The following is a 20,952-nucleotide window of genomic DNA, read 5'->3' as shown; positions in this document are numbered from 1 at the left end:
CTTGCATGACACCAGCTCTACTTACAGCTGCTGTCCTGTCTTCTTCGCATCTGCTGCTTAATATAAAGCATGCTTCTGCATCATCCATCCTAAGAAGAAAAAGAGGAGATGAGCTCAAAACAGAATAAAGGAATAGTAGAACCAAATAGGTCATAACTGAGTCTCTATAAGTTAAGGTATGGTAACATACTGAAGAGCAAGCAAAGTCTAGAGATCTGAAATTATTGCCATTAAACATAGTCCAGTGTTAAAACGTGGTTATCACAAATATCTAATATTGTAAAAAGCTGCTATCTTTGTGCTATGTTCCAGCACAGCTTAAAATATGTAAAAACTTGATTTCCTAACAAATATCTTAGTTTGACAAAGCATACCAAAATAAATGCAATGTTTTAAAATTGCTGCAGAGTAATGAGTAAACCTCCCTCGAGAAATCTCAATTTCTTCGGTATGGAGAGAGAAGTTACTGTCTCCAGGGGGCAGAAAAGAGAGCAGTTGGGTAATGGTAAAATGCCTACTCATAGATTTCAATTAGGTTTTAGACATGTATCTGAAAGTGAGGTTGTGATTCAGAAAATGGTGTAACACTTTTTCAAATAAGCTATACAGCAGTGTGTATATCACCAGTGTGTACCAATAAATGACAATACAGCTTAAAAGCAGACTTTAAAATCTGGTTGAGTAAATATAACTATAAGCAAAGGAAAGATGACATGTATTATGTATACAGCTAACATTTGTGCACATTACAGCAACAATTCTTTTATTTTAGGGAAAAAAAAGTTTCAAATCACTATATTGAAATTTAATGCTGTAAGTACCCCTGGCAGTGTTATAGTTTGACCCAACCCCTGTAACTGTCTCTTTTGCTAATAACCTTGACTTGTATTAGATTCTGTAGAAAAGAGTCAACACTATTTATTTTACATACACAAAAACTGTATTTATTACAAATAGGATCCTGTTGTCAACATGTAACTAAAGAAAAGAGAAATATAGTGCTCGGTGGGAGACATATTTTACATTATTTATCAGAGGGAAGGGATACATCTTTCTAACATCCATCTGGCTTACTAGAACCAAAGCAAGATAATTTATTTTAATTCTATGCCGACAATTTACACAGACTGCTTTTGCTTCTTTGCAGTGGTTACAAAGTCTTTTCTGCTGCATGCCTTCACAAAGATAGAGCACTGTTGTAGCCCAAAGTAAATTAACTATATAATTATCTATAAAATTAACAGTGCATGTACTGCCACAGAAAGTTATGTTTTTAATATCCAGTGGAGTACCACAGCTACCTCATGTATCATTTCCCCCTCCTCTTTTAGATTGTAAGCCCTGAGGGGCAGGGCCCTCCTTACCATCTTGTCTTGAAATGTATTGTAACTGTAATGTCTTCCTTATATTGTAAAGCGCTGCACAAACTGTTGGCGCTATATAAATACTATGTAATAAAAATAATAATAATAATAATAATAATATGTGCAAACCTTCTTAATAAACTAAACCTGATAGGATGAATCAGAATGGTCTTTGTTAAAATATTTAAAACTTTTTTCTCTGCGTTAGGCCCTGGGGGAATATACTGGGTACATAAAATGTACAAAATAATGATAATATCCCATGGCAGATGGGAAATAATAGTAGCAGCCATTCTTAAGGAAAATTGGCACTTTTGATTTAGCTCACTTCATGTCATGTATAACAATTCACAAGATAAAATGGAACGGCTTTTCAAGCTGTGGATCTGTGTGACTGTGTAATAATGCGAACTTCAAAAAGCTAACTTTTTGTGATGTTTCTAAATGGCTATGGTATTCAGATTGTAGGTGAATGACTTATGAGGGCACAGTACAGAGGAAATAGTCTGGAAAAATACAATAGTATGAACATCATTATATCTAAAATACCTGTTCTGTTTAATTGACGCTAAGCCAATATTTATTATAAAGCATGGTTTTCATTGTGTTTTTGTTACACAATATCACCTTCCATTTTAATTTAGGTGCACCTACAAAAGATATTTACTTTAATACCATGATTTACCTAAGGTCTGCTATTCACCTAATTTCACAAATTAAATGTTTAAAAAAATGCAACCCCATATTACAACAGAATATTTGAAGATAAAGTAGGCCGGCAGACCATAAATGTTTATATTTACCTGCTGAAATCTGAAATGGACCAGTCAAACACAGCAAGACGGTATTAAAAGTAATGAAGGTCTTGATGACTAGACTTTGCATAAACACATCCATAATGCATTTTAAACCACCAGTGAATTTTAATGTTCATTTAAAGCCTTGGTGGGTCGTGACCCACAAGTGGATCGCGACCCTATTTTCAGTGGGTCGCCGCATGCCTTCCACTTTTCTAGGTGAGAGGCTTTTCTGCCTCCACCTAGCACAGCACTGTCAGTTCTCACACCAAGCAGCTTTTTAAAATATGCTGCCCAGCGCCGGTTGTCAGCTTGAGGTGGGATGGGATGGAACTATGGCCGTGAGGGAGCTCCATCCATACAAGCATTGCTTACAGCTCCCTCACGTGTCCTATAGAGCTGCCATGGTGACATCACATTCTGGCTCCCAGCACCTCTACAGGGCACGCAAGGGAGCTGTACAAACAAAGCACATATGGATGGAGCTCCATCACAGCACAGCAGCCCACACTGGACACCAGGCTGAGGATCCATTCCAGTTCGTGTAAAATAGGGAGACTGGGTGGATGTTAAAAAAATTAAATTAAAATGTTTTTGAAGTGTGTATGTGTGTCAGAATGTCTGTGTGTGTGTCAGATTGTGTCAGTGTTTTAGAGGGCTTGTTCACACTAGTACAGTGCATTAAATCGCATAGTACTGTGCGAATAACACACTGTACCACGCAATCACACCTACTGTGCATTCTTGTGTGGGAGGTGTGTTGCGTTACCATTCATTTGAATGATACTCCAAACGCACCTCCCACCCACAGTTCGTACACCTGCACCAGAATGCGCAGTACCCTAATGCCATGCGTTCCATTGCAGTGCAACTTGGGTCGCAACTTCATGACCAAGGATAAGTGTGGGTCCTGAGGTTACACAGGTTCAGAACAACTGATTTAAAGAGAGCTAGGATGACAATGTTTTGTGAAGCCTTAAAATTGTTATAAAATATTTACTTACTTAGCTCTCAATAGATCCTGATCTTTGAGGACTGATCCCTGCAGGTAGATAACTCTTTGAGACCACATGGGAATCTGAAGAATGCGTCTAACCTGGACATCCATTTCTGTTGGACATAATATCACCACATAGTAATCCTGTTACACAAAAAAGGTTTACGATTATTTACACATGCACCATTATTAATGTTTCTTTATGTAAAGCCATACATCATATTTGAAATTTAGTTATTCAAGTAGACTTTGTCAAGGAAAGTAGAGTTTCAGAAATTTTGCATAAAACTATAACTTAATAACAATCAAATCATTATTATATGCTCAGTAATAGCTAATTTAAACAAAATTTAACCAAGGTATATGCCCACCTATTCAATCATTGATTTAAGGGGTTATTCACAAAAGAGCCGAAGGACCCAGCCGTAGCTTGCAGCTGATCCTTCAGCTTGCTTTGGCCGTCTGACCCCGTCGGTTCAATCGGGCTATTGGCAATAGCTCGTACAGCAGCAGAAGGCAAGCGAGTGGCTCAGCCAAGCCGAACGCATATACTTCAGCTTGGCTGAGCTGTAGTCACACCCGAAGCGTGGAGAAAGGTCGGCCGAAGCCGACCGTTCTCCCCGCAAAAGACAACCACTGGGGGGAGCCAGCCGTAATGTCACAGCTGGATCCACCGAGTTGTTGTCCTTCAATGACAGCACAGCATCCTCAAGGACAGCGAGTGGCTCAGCCAAGCCGAACGCATATACTTCAACTTGGCTGAGCTGTAGTCACACCCGAAGCGTGGAGAAAGGTCGGCCAACCACTGGGGGGAGCCAGCCGTAATGTCACGGCTGGCTCCACCTAGTTGTTGTCCTTCAATGACAGCCCAGCATCCTCAAGGACAGCTGGGCGGAGTGATGTCATGGCTGGCTCCACCGATGTCTTTTGATTTGTCTTTTTTTTTAAATGATTTGTCTTTTGAAAAATTGATTGATTTGTCTTTTTAAACAAAAAATTGTTTTTAATTTCGTCGTCATCGCTGGACATCGTGACTTTAGGATTATGATGGTGGATCCATTTTTGTTTTTTAAATGAAGGACTTGCCAAAATCCTTTGTTGTGTTTTTTTTTCCAATAAAGGTTTTTTTTTAAAAGTCTGGACTTTTTATTTAAATTCTCTTTGAACCCTTTTGTGAATGGGTAGGGGTACAAGTACCCCTTACTAATTCACAAGGGGGGCTGCATCTGGGTGCCCCTTTATTAGAAGGGCACCCTGATGTGAATAAATCCCCCCTGCCACCACCCCTACAACCAACGCCCTAGGGCTTTTTAGGGAAGAGGCCCTTGTCCCTATCAGCACGGAGACAAGGTGCTTTTCCAGCGGCTACCCTGGAAAAGCACCCTCCCAGTCCCAAGCTCATGTGGCCTGGTATGGCAGGGAGGGGGGCCTCTCGCTCAACCCCCCTTACTTCTGCCCTGCCAGGCCTGTGCAACTGGATTTGTATTTTTTTCCCCACTGGTCATGCAAAAATTCTTCAAGCAAAATACAAGTCCAGTTGTTTTGATTTATTTTCACAGATATACCATGACCTGGATGAATGAGAATCTTCACAGACACGCTTCTGGGTAAGCACATTACTCACTTCCCCTCTCCCATGTAAAAGTGCTTAGTGCCTCATGATCAGCCCAAAGCCATCAAATGAAACCAATACATATGGAAGCGCACTGCTGTAATGTGGACAAGTCTCTCAATTACTGAGTTTATGGGAAATGGTGTGCATAAGCTCTTCAAAAAAAGGGAGAGGAGCCCCGTGAAACATGATCATCAAATACAATAAGCGCTCTGACGTGATCCCAGGGAGTCCAGGTGCCAATTCAGGACATCTCAAGTCACATACTTACCACTGTAATCTAAACCATTCAGCCAGTTACATCAGGCTGCCCAGTATTTGTTTAGGTAGTTGCGCTCTTCAGCTTATTGTTTTTCATGATTATGTTTCACGGGGCTCCTCTCCCTGTTTTTGAAGAGCCTTTGAAGAGCTTATGCACACCATTTCCCATAAACTCAGTAATTGAGAGACTTGTCCACATTACAGCAGTGCGCTTCCATATGTACTCTCCCTCGGACAAACGAGCACTGATTGTCAATATTCACTGGACCTCCCATTGGTCAATCCGCACACGGCACAGCAACGCTCTGCTCAGTGTGTATTTTAGCCGTCAGGCAGTTCTCCCTCCCCTGCTCTAGCTGCCGCAGCTTGGCCTGGCCAGCCGAGTACGCGGCCTGGGGACAATTTTGACTTCTTAGTCTGACATTCCACAGACCAGTACCGCTGACATGACGTGATCCCAGGGACTCAGGGTGCCAATTCAGGACATCTCAACTGTAAATCACATACCTACCACTGTAATCTAAAACATTCAGCCAGTTACATCAGGCTGCCCAGTATTTGTTTAGGTAGTTGCACTCTTGAGCTTATTGTATTTGCCAAAGCCCTCAAATGGAGCTGAGGAATAGGGATGGGCTCGATGATCTGGTCTAAAAACAGTTGGACTCAAACATCGATAGTTTGTGTGTTCAGCAAAGTGCCTTGTGAAGCCCTGATTGGGTAAAGCAATACAGGTGACCACAGGTCAGGTGCAAGACTTTGCCCAATCACGGCACTGTACACTGTAAGAGCCATGATAGGGCAAAGTGATGGCACCGCTAGCTCCGCCTAATTGTTTATATTTTGATGGCATCTGTCAGAATGCAATTCTGGGGAGGGAGTTCATCACGAGCGGACAGGTCGGCGGGCGTTGTTTTTTTTATTTGTTATTTCTATTTCTTTTTTCTTTTAAATTTCGTTGAATCGTTGTCGTCATGGAAAATGCTGGACGTTGTGATTGACCTTAGGATTACGTCGGTAAAATAAAAAACTTGTCAAAAACATGTCTTGTTTTTTTTTTAATTAAAGGATTTTTTCGAAAGTGTGACATCTTTTTTTACAATTTGAATTGTACCCTTAAGTGAATGGGTAGGAGTATAAGTACCCCTTACTCATTCACAAGGGGGGCGCATATGGGTGCCCCTTTATTAAAATGGTACCCCGATGTGAATAAGCCCCCTGGATGTACTCCCACAACCAATGCCCCTGGGTTTGTGGGGATGAGGCCGTTGTCCCCATCAGCACAGGGACAAGGTGCTTTTCCAGGAGTGACCCTGGAAAAGCACCAAGGGTCTGGTATGGAATTTTAGGGGGGACCCCATGTTTCCCACCCATTTTTGGGGGTGGGGTTCCTCTTTAAAATTCCTACCAGACATTAAGGCCCTGGAATGACTTTATGGAGGAACCCCACATGCTTTTTAAATGGGGTCCCTCCTAAAATTCTTCAAGGTTCTGGTATCGCTTTTGGGGGGAAACCCACACTTTTTTTTTTTTTAATGGGATCCCTCCTAACATTCCTACCAGACCTAAGGGGTCTGGTATTGTTTGAGAGGGGGAACCGCAAGCTTTTTCTTTTTCTTTAGAAATTTAATTTTTGCTGCAGGTTCTATACATCGTACAGATGGCAACTTTACAATGCTCAACTAAGGAGGCTAACCACTGAGAGGTTAATTCACTCACACTATAGACTGGACACTGAGGAGAAAGACACACATTCCGGAGACAGTGTACTGAGGGTTAAATGCATGTAGCTAGAAGACTGGTCAATGAGGAGTTACCACACATAGGGGGTTATTCACTTAGGTGCCAGAGGCAGCCAAGTGAATAACCAAGCCGAAGTGAAGTGAGACAAACTATTCACTTCAGCCTTGTACAGCTGATTTCAGCTGTACATTGGCTAAAATCAGCTGTACATTGTCTACCTTCAGTCAGCCAAACATGCTCTGCTCAGCTCACTCACTGCCGTCCCTATTCTCATCGGGGCCGAACGGCAGTGAGCACTCCGACGTAGCATGCAGAATAGAAAAACATTTTAATCAATGAAAAAAAATTGTTTAAAAAGCATATAAACAAAAGGAAAAAATATGAAAATTAAAAAAAGTCAACAAAATAATAAAAATATTTTAAAGAAAATTAAAAAATATTAATTTAAAAAAATGACACAGTGGATTTGTATCCTTTGTGGCTATTAAGATATATTTGTATGAATGTTTTTGTGCCTGCAGTTCAACTTTAAGTTACACAACATTTGTTTTAGAATGAAGTTCTAATGATTCTTTACCTGCAGCCTTGGATGTGCATAAAATTCATTCAAGAAATCCATTAACAGATCAATCTTCAAGGAGCTAACACATAAGACGACATGTTTTTCTGTTTGTGCACGGTAACGGCTGTAATTCCCACCTGATTTTTGTCTTTCCATCCAGAGATATGCCAGCTGTTCAAACTAAGAGATTATAAGAGTGAAGAAAATATACTGTATATCTTAAGACACAAAAATCTAGGTCACTGATGGATATGTGTGTGCTATGATGGAAAAAGTACTTCCGAATGAGAAAAATGTACTGTAGATCTATAGATACAACATAAAAAGATACAATATATAAAATCTAGGTCAATAATAAATGTGCTGGGAAGGAAACATACACATGCATTTCTATACTCAGAATAGAATATGATTGATATTTTTAATACTGCCATGAAAAAGGAATGAAAAGAAAGAAACATAATTAACCAAATGTCATATTATTTATACCATAAAAATGTTTACACAAAAAAAGCATCCATTAAACTATTAAGCATACTTTTCGTTTACTATTCAGTAACTATTAAGAATACTTTTCAGTTAAAAATGGAATATGGTTTGTAAGTGATGCTATTTTCGATGTGGCTTTCGACTTTGGAGCTTAGTCAGGGGTGCCCCTACACTTTTCACTGCCTGAAGCTGGGCGGGGGGTGTTTGTGGTGCTGATAGTGCACATGTGGGAGCAGATGCATGGAAAAGGGCAGTATTGGTGGCGCACATTAAAGGGGGGTGGGTAGGAGTTCTGCTGGTGGTACTTCTGGCTCTGGTTCTGTCCAGAATCACTGACATCACTGGTTGCAAGGCCAGAGCGTCCTGCTCAGCTCCTGACAACCAGTGACATCAGTGAGTTTTGCGGGAAATAAGCCAGTGCATCACAGGTTGCTAAGAGCTCTTTGCAACCTAGGACACTCTGGCAGAAAGGGGGTAGCAGGCACACCCCATTTGACCCAATGAGATGCCATCTGAGGCAACCACCTCAGGCCGCCTCATTATTGGGATGTCCCTGGGCTTCGTAGTGACAAATTAATGATTCAAATTATTTTATTTTTCAATACCCTCTAAACTTCATGTGAGTAACAATCCTCTCTGCTACATTATACTGACATCACAGCTAACACAATGTGCTGAAAGCTTAAAGTGCATCTAAACCAAAAAAACCAAAATGTAATATATTGCAGTTTACCAGTCCTTAGATGTTATGGCTGCATACGTTTACTTTTTAAGTCTGTTTTTCCTTTATTTGCATCTGCTGATCCTGCCAGTAACACACTATCTGTCCTAGGGTGGCAATGATAGCTCACTGTACTCTACTGATGGAGGAGCAGTGTTGTCACCCTAGGTTGGGATCCTGATTTGGACTACAAACACCACCTCCTTTCCTCTTCTCAAATACGCAGGGAGGAGGGTTTTTATATTTTACAGAATATAGCTGAAGCCACAATACCAGCTATGCCATAATTCCAGATGCTTTAAACAGGCAAAGCTCCAGCACTTCCCTTTAGTGATTAAGCTTTCCAGCCACTTCACAAATTTTTATATTGACCTAATTGGTATCCCATCATAATGATTGGCCAAAAGTAATATCCACAGTGTGTGACCTTAGCAAGTTCAGAACAGCTGTCTGCACTATATTCCAGCTAGCAGCTTTCCTTATTAAGAGTGACAAAGTAACTTTAAATTTTATCACACTAGTGGAAGTCTTTTTTCAATAAAAAACAAAATATCTGTAACATGCAGAGACAGTAGGGTGGTCACAAATGAAGATGAATTTAGACTTCTCTGCATAGAGTATAGCAGGAGAATATAAAACATCTAAAGGCAGTTTCAAAATAAACAAATCGTGCTTAGTGTAGTGGATACAAACAGTACTTTTTTGTTTATAGGTGCCAGTATATGTTTATAGGTGCCAAGGGAGATTTACAGGTAGGGTTTCATGAATAGTGTAAATCTCCTTCTCCTCATTTTTCATTTACTTTGAGATACATTCATTACAGGATGACAAAGGGTGAGGATTTAGTAAAACCAATTGCAAACACACAAGGTACTGTACATAAACAAGAAGTGTGCAGTGAGCCAAAACATTTTTCCTACAACCATGTATATTGGCCAGTGAATTTCTGTCGGTTTTACATAACTGAAAACCAAAATTGGCTGACTATGTGAACAATCATTGGTGTAGAGAGCAATCATTAAAATATATGGGCAACAAAAGGAGAATCTTAACAATATGTGGGCAACAAATGGGCAATGATTACAATACAGTATATGGGTATTAACTACTACCCCCATATCTTTACTCTAGGCCTTCTGTCCAGCAGCAAGCTGTAGTTTCCACCACCCCCAATCCACACAAGTCTTTGTTGGTGAGAGAAAGGAGTTGTAGAAAGAGAGAGTAAAATGTGTTTCCTCCCAGCCCTCTCTTTTACAGTGCTAGCTCACCGCTACAGCCGCGGTATGACTGTGGTAATACTAATGTTACGACTCCAGTCAGTGCTTGATCTGGATTAAACTCCTGCTGGTCTGGAGACATCTTTGATTAGCCTTCACCACCCATGGCTATGAGTTATAAGTGACTTGCTTGCTTGGTTCAGTTTAAATATTTACTTATGTAATATACATAATGATTGTACATTGGGCAAACATAAATGTATCATACCTGGATTGGAAGAACTACAAGTGCTACGCAGATCATTATAACCACTAAAAGTTTTGATGGCCAGATCTTTGGGGTCACATCTCCAAAACCCACAGTTGAAAAAGTGACAATGCAGAAGTAGAGAGAATCAAATAGTGTCAGGTTATTTCCAGCTCGCTCCAAGTGCTGAATTCCACAAATGCTGAAAAATAATGTAACATTTACACCAATTAAAATGTTCTTATGTAATAAACTGGGGGTGCATTTATGAATTATTAAAGGGACAGATATGTATTCAAATAAAGGACCAAAGTGATGATTGCAAAATGGTACCCAAAGCAATCAAACAGATATCACTTAAATAGAATAGTAATAGAATGAGTCTTAGCTTCTGGGCTTCTGCACTTTATACCTGCAGCATTTTTTAAAAACTGACAGTCTATTCAACTGTGGTCTGAGAATTGTGAGATAAAATCAGATTAGTTACTATATCACTTTGCTGTTTGTATTATTCAAAACAACTATTTGTGTGGTAAAACAGAAGTGTGTAATAAATGCAATTTACGGTACTAGTCTAATATAGCCTTTATGAAACAAATAACTAATCATTGCGGAAAGGATTTAATAGGAAAACCTTTTGTGTTCATAGTGAATAAATTGACTAATTGACTTTTGTAAAAACAGAAAAGTTGTTCAAAAATAAATGTGTTTAATTGATAGATACAGAGGCTCGCAAAAGTATTGACACCCTAGGCATTTTTCCTATTTTTTTGCATTACCACCTGGAATTCAAATGGAATTTTATTTGGACTGCATGTAATGGAGATACATAAAATAGTCCAATTGGTGAAGTTAAATCAAGAAAATAACTTGTTTTTAAAAATTTTATAAAATAAAAAATGGAAAAGTGGCATGCATATGTAGTCATCCCTTTGCTATGGAGCCCCATACATAATATCTGGTTCAACCAACTACCTTCAGAAGTCACATATTTAGTTAAATAAAAACCACCTGTGTGCAATCTAAGTGTTACATAATCTCAGTATATATACACCTGTTCTGAAAGGCCCCAGAGTCCACAACACCACTGAGCAAGGAGCACCGCCAAGCAAGTGGCACCATGAAGACCAAGAAGCTCTCCAAATAGTTAAGGGACAAAGTTGTGGAGAAGTACAGATCAGGGTGGGTTATAAAAAAAATCTAAAAATTTGCTGCCACTGAGCACTATTAAATCCATTCTTAAAAAATGGAAAGAATATGGCACCACAACAAACCTGCCAAATGGGGGTTGCCCACCAAAACTCATGGACAAGGCAAGGAGTGCATTAATCAGAGAGGCAACAAAGAGACCAAAGATAACCCTGAGGGAGCAGCAAAGCTCCACAGTGGAGATTGGAGTATCTGTCCATATGACTATGTTTAAGCCGTACACTGCACAAAGCTGGCTTTCTAAAAAAAAGCCATTGCTTTCAGAGAAAAATAAGCAATCATGTTTATTGTTCACCAAAAGGCATGTGGGAGACTCCCCAAACATATGGAAGAAGGCACTCTGGTCAGAGGAGACTAAAATTGAACTTTTTGGCCTTCATGGAAAATGCTAAGTCTGGTGCAAACCCAAAACCGATCATCAGCCCGAGAACGCCATCCCCACATTGAAGCATGGCGGTGGCAGCATAAGGCTGCGGGAATATTTTTCATTGTTAGGGACCGTCAAACTGATCAGAATTAAAAGAATGATGGATGGCACTAAATACAGGGAAATTCTTGAGGGAAACCTGTTTCAGTCCTGCCAGAGATTTGAGACTGGGACAGAGGTTCAACTTCTAGCAGGACACTGACTCTTAGCATACTGCTAAAGCAACACTTGAGTGGTTTAAGGGGAAACATATAAATGTCTTGTAATGGCCTAGTCAAAGCCCAGACCTCAATCCAATTGAGAATTTGTGGCATGACTTAAAGATTTCTGTACACCAAGCGAAACCCATCCAACTTGAAGGAGCTGGAGCAGTTATCAATTGAAGAATGGGGAAAAATCCCAGTGGCTAGATGTGCCAAGCTTCCTTTCTCAGTTATTAAGCATTTAGGGTATTTTGGAAGGGTAATGTTAGTCTTTTCTCCAGCCATTTTTCCTTGTGACAAAAGTGAAAGGGTGAGAACCTCTGTCAGGTGTTTTGTTTTTGCTGTCTGTTTCTCTTTCAATGAGATTTCCTTAGGCAGTCATTGGAACAGGACATGGGAAAAATCTCTCCAATTCGATTCCAGACAGCAATAAAAACAGGGTTTTTTTTTAGATTTTTTAAAATTAGATTTTTTTCAAATTTTTCATTACTGGCTGTCTCCACTGAAGAATATACCTGCAATTCAATGGTTATTGAGACAGGATTTAGGGGTGATTCATAAACATATTTTTTTATGTGGAATCCCAGAATTCATTTCACTGACCCTCTTTATTACAGTAATAATAAAAAAACACTCATGGCAGTAAAAAGTAAGCCGACACCAAAGCATTTGAGCTTGTATAGGGAAGGGTAAAGGGAGGGAACCGGTGTTTAATTGAGAGTGCCACACCCCTGGTTTATATTACAAGAAAGAGATTTATGGAGATTTGGGGTTTTTTAGGCACACAAGATGGTAATTTATATAAAAAATATAGTTTTTATTAGATACATGATTAAAAAGAAAGAGCTCATAGTATAAAAAGGAAGAAGTAGCTCAAGAGGAACACCTTCAACCTCCACCAGAATCCTGAGCTTTGGCTAGGTATAATTACATGAATATAATTCATTTAGTTGATTCATATAAGTAAATTAATTTGTAGGTCGCACCCCCTACAATGTGGTTGATATTATCCAATTGACTGGACAACTAGAGAGTTCATTCGTTTGTCTTCCATATGATCAGAACAGAGCAAGTATGGAATTTTATTAAGTAGTTAGGACCATCCGTTCCAACAAAGTAATTTAGGTATGGTCCGTTAGAACTGATTGTTGTTTATTGAAGTCGTTCAACCAATTATGCTATCCTAGCATTAAATTGTTCTCCTAGTTGAGTCAATTGACATTATCAACCATTTACAGTCATTAGTGTGTTACATCATATTGAATTTTGTACAAGATCTTGAAATAAATATAATTTTCAAGCTTTTGATTCAGGAGATGCTGGTGGAGTATAACGACAACGCGTTTCGCGTGTTCCCACACTTCCTCAGGTCTAAAGATGTTCTAAATTGAAAGTATAAAACAATCATATAAATTAACCAGTTCATATCCCATTGAGGATAATATACTTAGTTCTAATCAGACAGTGAAGAAAGTAAGAAGAATAACAATGCACTGTAATGTCCAAAGTATAATCTGACATTCAAAAGTCATCAGCCAGTTGCACCAGCTGGTATGCAAAGAAAATATAATAGTAAACAAAAAACAACAATGGCCACAAAGGGGCTAATCAAAATAGACAAAAAGCAGCAAAAGCCATAAGAGGCTGACATTTCATACAAACAAGTGTCTGCCTTACCAATCCCAGGCGGAACCAGTGGATGCCCCCACAAAGCAGTGTCAGATATTTCAAAGGCTTTTAGGGTTTAAAAACTTTGTCCAGACAGTGGAATGAATCAGCCAGGATGGCAGTGTCTAGGCATAAGTGATGCCCATATAGTAAGTCAAAAAATCCATTGGCAACAATTAGAGAGTCCGAGAAAAAATGGCATGAAAACCAGATAGAAGAGAGAGGAGGGGAAAGAGTGTAACAAAGAAAGAAAGGATCACCATGACGGGCAAAAGCCCCTATCAGTTAGTCAGCACATATAACCAAGAAAGAGAACAGTATTTATTTACCAAGGCAGGACCCTCCTCAGGTGTGGGCAGCTGCCCCACTGGAGGAAAAAACCAGAGAGATATATCAAGTAGGAATATAAACCATAACCAAGGAGAGCAGGGGATTTAGAGGAATTGATACTCCTAAATAGATTCAAACAACCACCAAGAAATCGTTGTTTCTATGTATGCACCACCGTGGCTGACATTAGAATTGCCGATTTTTTCAGGACATAGTTCTCAGAGTAGATAAATGGTGTACCTGTATGTTATAGATTCTTATCCCAGCGTTGCACACACGCCTAGTGTTACATTCCATATGATATGACGTCATCACGTCATGGGCGTCTATTTCAGCCCATGACGTGATGACATCATATCCCCTCGTGCGTCCCGATTGGGTCACGCCCCTCCAGCTGAGTTCGATTGCTCGATGCGGACCGTCAGAGCAAGTACCTCAGCAGTATCCGCCCAGCGGGGGGTTGGGTTAAGGCTGGTCGTCCTAGGACGACGATGCCCGTAATCTGTCTGGTACAATTAAACACAGTCTTGGCCCTTCGAAGTGTCGGTAGTAGAGAAAGTACATGAAAACAATTACTTAACCCCAGCATGGGGTTATTTGACATTATGTCAACTGCTGTGTTAACTTAGAGGGAGGAACCGATGGCCACCCGGGGACCAGCTCAATCTGGCTTACGTTACATCAATATGATGTAACACACTAATGACTGTAAATGGTTGATAATGTCAATTGACTCAACTAGAAGAACAATTTAATGCTAGGATAGCATAATTGGTTGAACGACTTCAATAAACAACAATCAGTTCTAACGGACCATACCTAAATTACTTTGTTGGAACGGATGGTCCTAACTACTTAATAAAATTCCATCCTTGCTCTGTTCTGATCATACGGAAGACAAGCGAATGAACTCTCTAGTTGTCCAGTCAATTGGATAATATCAAACACATTGTAGGGGGTGCGACCTACAAATTAATTTACTTATATGAATCAACTAAATGAATTCTATTCATGTAATTATACCTAGCCAAAGCTCAGAATTCTGGTGGAGGTTGAAGGTGTTCCTCTTGAGCTGCTTCTTCCTTTTTATACTATGAGCTCTTTCTTTTTAATCATGTATCTAATAAAAACTATATTTTTTATATAAATTACCGTCTTGTGTGCCCAAAAAACCCCAAATCTCCATAAATCTCTTTCTTACAAAGCATTTGAGGTCTGCTTTTTATGTGGGAATACTGACTTTTTTAAATTAAAAGTTCCACTTTTTTAAATTTAATTTTAATCCCTGCATGTTTTGCATACTATAGCCTTAAATGGGTTTGTCACCTATAATGAAAGGTGTTCCAATTTTACAGAAATTTCCTCCTCTATACCATAAACTGTACATGTCACAAAGGCCTTAAACATTAAATTCAATTTAACCATTAACCGTTGTTTTCTATATGCACTGTCAGCGACTGGTATTGATCATTAGTTGAAAAAGGCCAGACACCGCTAATGGTATGAAGGAGCCCTAAGTGATTCTGTAAAAACTCACCAATATTAGTCCACTGGCTGCAAAATAGTCATGCACTTTATATTATTGTGAACTGCTTTTCCTGACTGCTTAACAACTGTTGAGATAAGATTACAACTACAAAGTAATGTTTTGAATGAGTCACATAGGTTAGCATGGTGAGAAAAAGCACTAAAGCACAGTCATTGTGTAGTAATGTAAATGAGGAAGAAGAACCTGTATATGTAATGAGCAAACATGGCTGCACCTATGTTCATGCTGTGTATATATACTGTAGCTATCTTTTTATATGTCTAGCTATATTTAAAAATAAAGATAAATGTTTAACATACATTTGTAAAGCTATTGACACCAAGCTGGTCTTTTTTACAAGTATGTCTAAAACCTTCAAAGAGACTACACATTTACCCGAACGATGAACTCCAGGCAAACAGGTAAATAGACAGATAAAAAACAAATATGAGAGATATTTTACCTGCCAAAAAGATTTGTATTGATGTCCATGAATTTACACAGCTCTGTCACAGAGCACAGATTTGCTTAGCAAGGGAGGGAACTGGATCTTTGCTACACGTTCATTCTCACTTACAGGTCTCCTCGAAACCTCCACCATGTTAGTGGCCAGTGAAAGGAGAAGCAGCACTCTGATGAACACGACTCTTTTCACTCTGCTTTCTACTGCTATCAGCATTTTTCTTACACTGCAACACACTTAATTAGCCCCTTGCACTGCTTTTCCCTTCCCCTCTCTAAACGCTGCTGTATTGTAGAATGCAGCAATTTATGGCTTTTCTATCTGCCAGGAGTTTAGCTTTCAATCAAAAAAAGCCTTAGCCACAACATAAATTAGTGTGTATTGAAGAATTATCAGATAACGTTATATAACTGTACAGACTTGTCAGGGAACCAAGAAACCAGACAGAAACTAAAAATGCAGCTTAAAAAATAAAGGAGTGTATTGACAGCGACCATAAACAAAATAGCAAAACAATAGGAAAATCCAATACGTAGTCAGAGCCGAGCCAGAGGTCAGAAGCCAAAGTGGATAGTCAGCTGAGCCAGTTCTGGGAACGCAGAGAGCAGAATAAATGAGTACAAGGAGATCAGTTGAAAGAGCCAGGATTATACATGGAGCACAGGAACAAGCAGAGAGCACATGGTAACTCTGATCAAACGCGAGGGCAGAAACCAAGTGAAAAGACTGATGATCATATAGTGAATAGGTGTCGCATCATCACTGTGAGACAGGAAGTTGCCAGGAACTTGTCAGTAGTTGCAGAATGATAAAGTTTACAGGTTTATTTATTATTTATTGCAGGTATTTATATAGCACTGACAATTTACGCAACCCTTTACATTGGGTACATTCACATCAGCCCCTGCCCTCAAGGAACTTTCAATTTAAGGTCCCTATCTCACATGTATACATACAGGGCCATTTTAGATATGGGATTGCAGGCGGTACAAAATATAATAAATTAACATACAATAATAAATACACAAGTTATGAATATATAAATTAATAAATACACAAGAGACAACATCTGGATTGAAATTGGCCGCGGCACTTTTTATTGGTTTAAAATAAATCAACTTTACTTAAAATATCAAACCATCAATCTCAAACTATTAATCAACCAATAATTGCCTAGCCACTACGACTCAAGCAATACCATCATGAAGGACTGTACATAAATTAAGTCCTCCCTCACATTGAGGGTGACAAACCACATAAAAAGCTTGCGACATATATGTTTCTTTTTTTTTTTATTGGAAAAAAGGGGGGGAGGGTGGGAGCTCGCTGCGCTGTGAGTCCAGCCGAGTGACCTCTGCTCCTCAGGTGCTGACCTTTTATAGGGAGAGGTGAGCCCACAGAATCTTCTAGAAGCTGGACAATTTTCCCGCCTAAACAGGTAAGGGGTTTCCTAAAGGGGCAATGCTTTTAAAGGAGGCAATGCTTTTAAAGGGGTAATGTAATTAAAACTGCCCTGAGGAGAAATAGATTAAAATGAAAGAGGGGAAGGGGACCGCCACAAACCCATGTTAGTGGCCACAAATAAATTGTCGGCCCCTTGTCCAGGAGCCAATTAACCTACCAGCATGTCTTTGAAGTGTGGGAGGAAGCAGCAAACCTATGCAAGCACAGGGAGAACATGCAATCTCCTTGCATATAGTGATGTTTGGTCATAAGAGGGAGCCTAGGAGCAACAGTCAGTGTCAGAAATGCACAGAAGCTGAACCTGATGCTTGCATGGACAAGGAAGAGTAAGAAACTTTGACAAGACTGAATTGTAGAATTGTGTGCAGATAAAAAAATATTCATCTGTCTGCAATACTAAAAATAATAATGGTAATAATAATGATAAAATAAAACTTTACTTTCTTATACACGAGGGAGGAAGATGATGGCATGGAGTGGAGGATAACAAGTCTGGATTTGCCAAGCAGGTATGTTTATTCAAAATAAAAGTTAAGAAGAAACTAAAAATAATAAACACAGGGAGACACAGGGGGATAAAGCTCCTCTTGAAGTATTGTCACCAGGTGAAAACAAACACCTTGGTTGCAATCTATATACATCAATTGTGGCAGGCCCTCTTTTGAGAAATATCAGGGGGCCTAAACATATCCCTTATGGTGAAGGAAGTGAACAATGAGACTCTATCCCCTTCCCCCCTGCTGCCCGGCACTTACTACTGAACATGCAACTGAGTACTAAGAACTTCCATGTTCATTCACAAAATAAAGGCAGTTGGTGAGCATGCCTCTCATGTTTACGGAGCTCCTTCAGTCTATAAAAGAAGATGGAAGTGCTCAGTAATATGTTCTTCCGTGTTCCTTCACAATTTAAAGGAGATCAATAAACATGAAAGGTATGTTCTAAGGTCTTTCCTTCCCTCCATCCTAAACAGAAAAGTCAGTACTGAAACTGACATGAAGCTGGGACACTGCTAGTAAGGGCTGGGGGGAGAAGCTTGACAACAGGATGACACACAAATACTGGGAAGAGAATGGCACTGTAGGACAAGGGTGCACAAAGGGGGGGGGGCAGTTGATGGCAGAGACAGTGGGCAGCAGAGACAGTGGAGAGCTCATGGAGGGAGGAGGTGGCAGGGGACGGTCACATGTATAATGAATTGCTATGATCAGTGGCTTGTCACTTGCCGATCACAGCTATTCATTAATCATCAGAGTCTAGGGCAGTCTTTCTTAACCTTTTTTCAGTCATGGTATGGCAGTCGTGGTATGCAAAATCTCAAGGCACCCCAGTATAAAATGTCATATATTTTAGGGGGACCCCACACAAAAACACACAAGAATGAGTTTCCTCCTTCACATTGAAGTGTGCCCTTCAAATCAAGATTTCCCCCGCTTTCACATCAAAGTCACCCCTTTCATCAGTAGTGCCCCTTCACATCAGAAGCCCATCTTTCAAATCAGAGTCCCCCCTTTCACATCAGAGCTCCCCTTTACATCTGGAGCCACCTGCACCTCATTCAGCTGTCATAAGGTTTTCTGAACTATCCTGCTGGAAGCAGTTCTGTCCCACTGCAATCCTTACATCAGTGGCAATGAAAAGGTTAAATATTTGATTTCTGGCAGAATTATGGTATTTGTGTAAAATTGGCTGACCTTTATATAGTGAAAGGTCAAATAATGTAATTTTTAGAAAGTAACCATGGGGTTGATTTCTGAAGGATAATTACTGTTCATTTAGCAAAATGATTGTTCTCTGAGCTTAGCAAATAACACAAAACTGCCTTCACTTCAATCAGCCAGACATGCCAGCAAATATTTTAATTTCCCTTAAACATGAGTGAGTATTTAGAGTGAACACAGGTTCATCTTATTTGCTATTAGATTCAACACAAAATGAAAATATGCTTTTCAAAGTGAACAACCTCCAACACCATTGTAATTGTTTTTGCTGTTATTTAGAAAATGGGTTTTGTCATTCAATGTGAATATAGGCTTTTAAATGAATCACATGCAATGCTCATGGCACATTTTGGATATTTATCTGGACAATTTTAGGATATGATAATCTTCATCATGGAAGGCCAGAAATACTCCACACAGTGTAATCTCCGGAGTCAGATTTTTTCTGAATGGAGGACATCATTGCTCCTCTTTATTTAATGGTATTTGGCCTTGTTGACTGTTTGTTTAGGACCAAACACTGTCACAAACACTGGAGGGGACATATTTTCCCCACATTCCCAGAACCCTACTTCATTAAGGCTAACAAAGGGCTGGGTCAATAATTATACATGTCATGCAAACAATACGTAAGTAGTGCTATTTACAGACATTTATAGGCTTGGCAAATAATTGAACAGTCTGAAAAGTCAATTAGTACATGTTAATATTTTATACACTTTAGAAAACAGTGATGGTATTAATAAATCATAAGACTCAAATTAAAAGTCACTTTCCTTTCATGCCATGCCTAATAGTTACAGTATGTTGGAAACAAAAAAGTTAAAAAGCTGAAAAGATAAATTACTTTCTTATGTCCTGTCCACTTATTGCTTCTAACATATAACAATTGTTGTGGGCTTTGTTGTTAGTCAATCTGTACTGAGCTGAACTGGTGTGGAAGGCATTAAAGGGAAATTATTATCCAAACAGTGAAAATATATAAAATGTAGGTAACGCAAAGTACAAATATTGGTCTACTATAACTACAGTTCTATTTTAATAATACACTGAAATATATACTATCAGGGTTATTCATAAAGCTAGCCAAAGGATCAGCCGTAGCTCCAGATGATACTTCGGCTACCTTTGGCCCGCGGGGGCCCTTCCGTTTAGTCGAACTGAAGGGCTGCTGTATGGGCTATTCACTATAACCCGTACAGATCTCGAAGTTGGCCGAGCAACTCAGCCGAGCTGAAGGCATATGCTCCGGCTCGACTGAGCCGGGGTAAAATCCGAAGCAGGCCGAAAACCCGAAAGCCTTGCAACTGACAGCTGGGCGAAACCAGCCGTGAGATCACCAGTTGCAATGACAGTTCAGCGTTCCCGTGGTACCAGGTAACCAGGGGATGCTGAACTGTCATTACAATGACAACTCGGCAGAGCCAGCAGTGATATCATGGCCGTCTCTGCCGAGATGTCATTGTAATGACAGTTCAGCATCCTCTGGTTACCGGGTAACCAGGGGACTCTGAACTAATGACAGCTCAGCGTAGCCGGCCGTGATATCACGGCCGACTCTGCCGAGTTGTCATTGTAATGACAGTTCAGTGTCCCCTAGTTACCTGGTTACCAGGGAACGCTGAACTGTCATTAAACAATGACAACTCAGCTGTACAAGCCTGAAGTGATTAGCCGAACAACATATGGCTCACTTCACTTTGGGTCGGTTATTTACACGGCTGCCTTCGGCAGCTTTGTGAATATCCATGTATATAATTATTTCAGTTTTTAAATTCTGTCAATCAGTATGCACATATTTTTCAGTTAAAGAATAAATGTACTTTCAGGCTAGGTTCACACCTGGACGATTCCTGACCGTGTGGCAATCATGCACAAAACTGCGTAGATTGCCAGGCGGTGGGGGTGTCGCCCACCACAGCCGATCGCGCT

General features: G+C 39.8%; 1 protein-coding gene across 1 annotated transcript in view; it reads right to left on the bottom strand.

Annotated features, from left to right (window-relative positions):
• Nucleotides 1-20,952, bottom strand: part of LOC108790014 (potassium channel subfamily T member 2-like) — a 424,109-nt gene that overhangs the window by 200,167 nt on the left and 202,990 nt on the right. Inside the window, exons 9-12 of the mRNA XM_018560180.1 lie at nucleotides 10,029-10,209; nucleotides 7,349-7,513; nucleotides 3,166-3,302; nucleotides 26-89 (exon numbers count right to left, since the gene is read on the bottom strand). Coding sequence (XP_018415682.1) covers nucleotides 26-89; nucleotides 3,166-3,302; nucleotides 7,349-7,513; nucleotides 10,029-10,209 — 547 coding nt within the window. The remainder of the gene's footprint in view (nucleotides 1-25; nucleotides 90-3,165; nucleotides 3,303-7,348; nucleotides 7,514-10,028; nucleotides 10,210-20,952) is intronic.

The sequence above is a fragment of the Nanorana parkeri genome, unplaced genomic scaffold, assembly GCF_000935625.1.
Source record: "Nanorana parkeri isolate BGI_ZX_2015 unplaced genomic scaffold, ASM93562v1 scaffold438, whole genome shotgun sequence".
NCBI classification, from domain to species: Eukaryota; Metazoa; Chordata; class Amphibia; order Anura; family Dicroglossidae; genus Nanorana; species Nanorana parkeri.
This window is presented reverse-complemented; position numbering and strand designations above follow the sequence as displayed.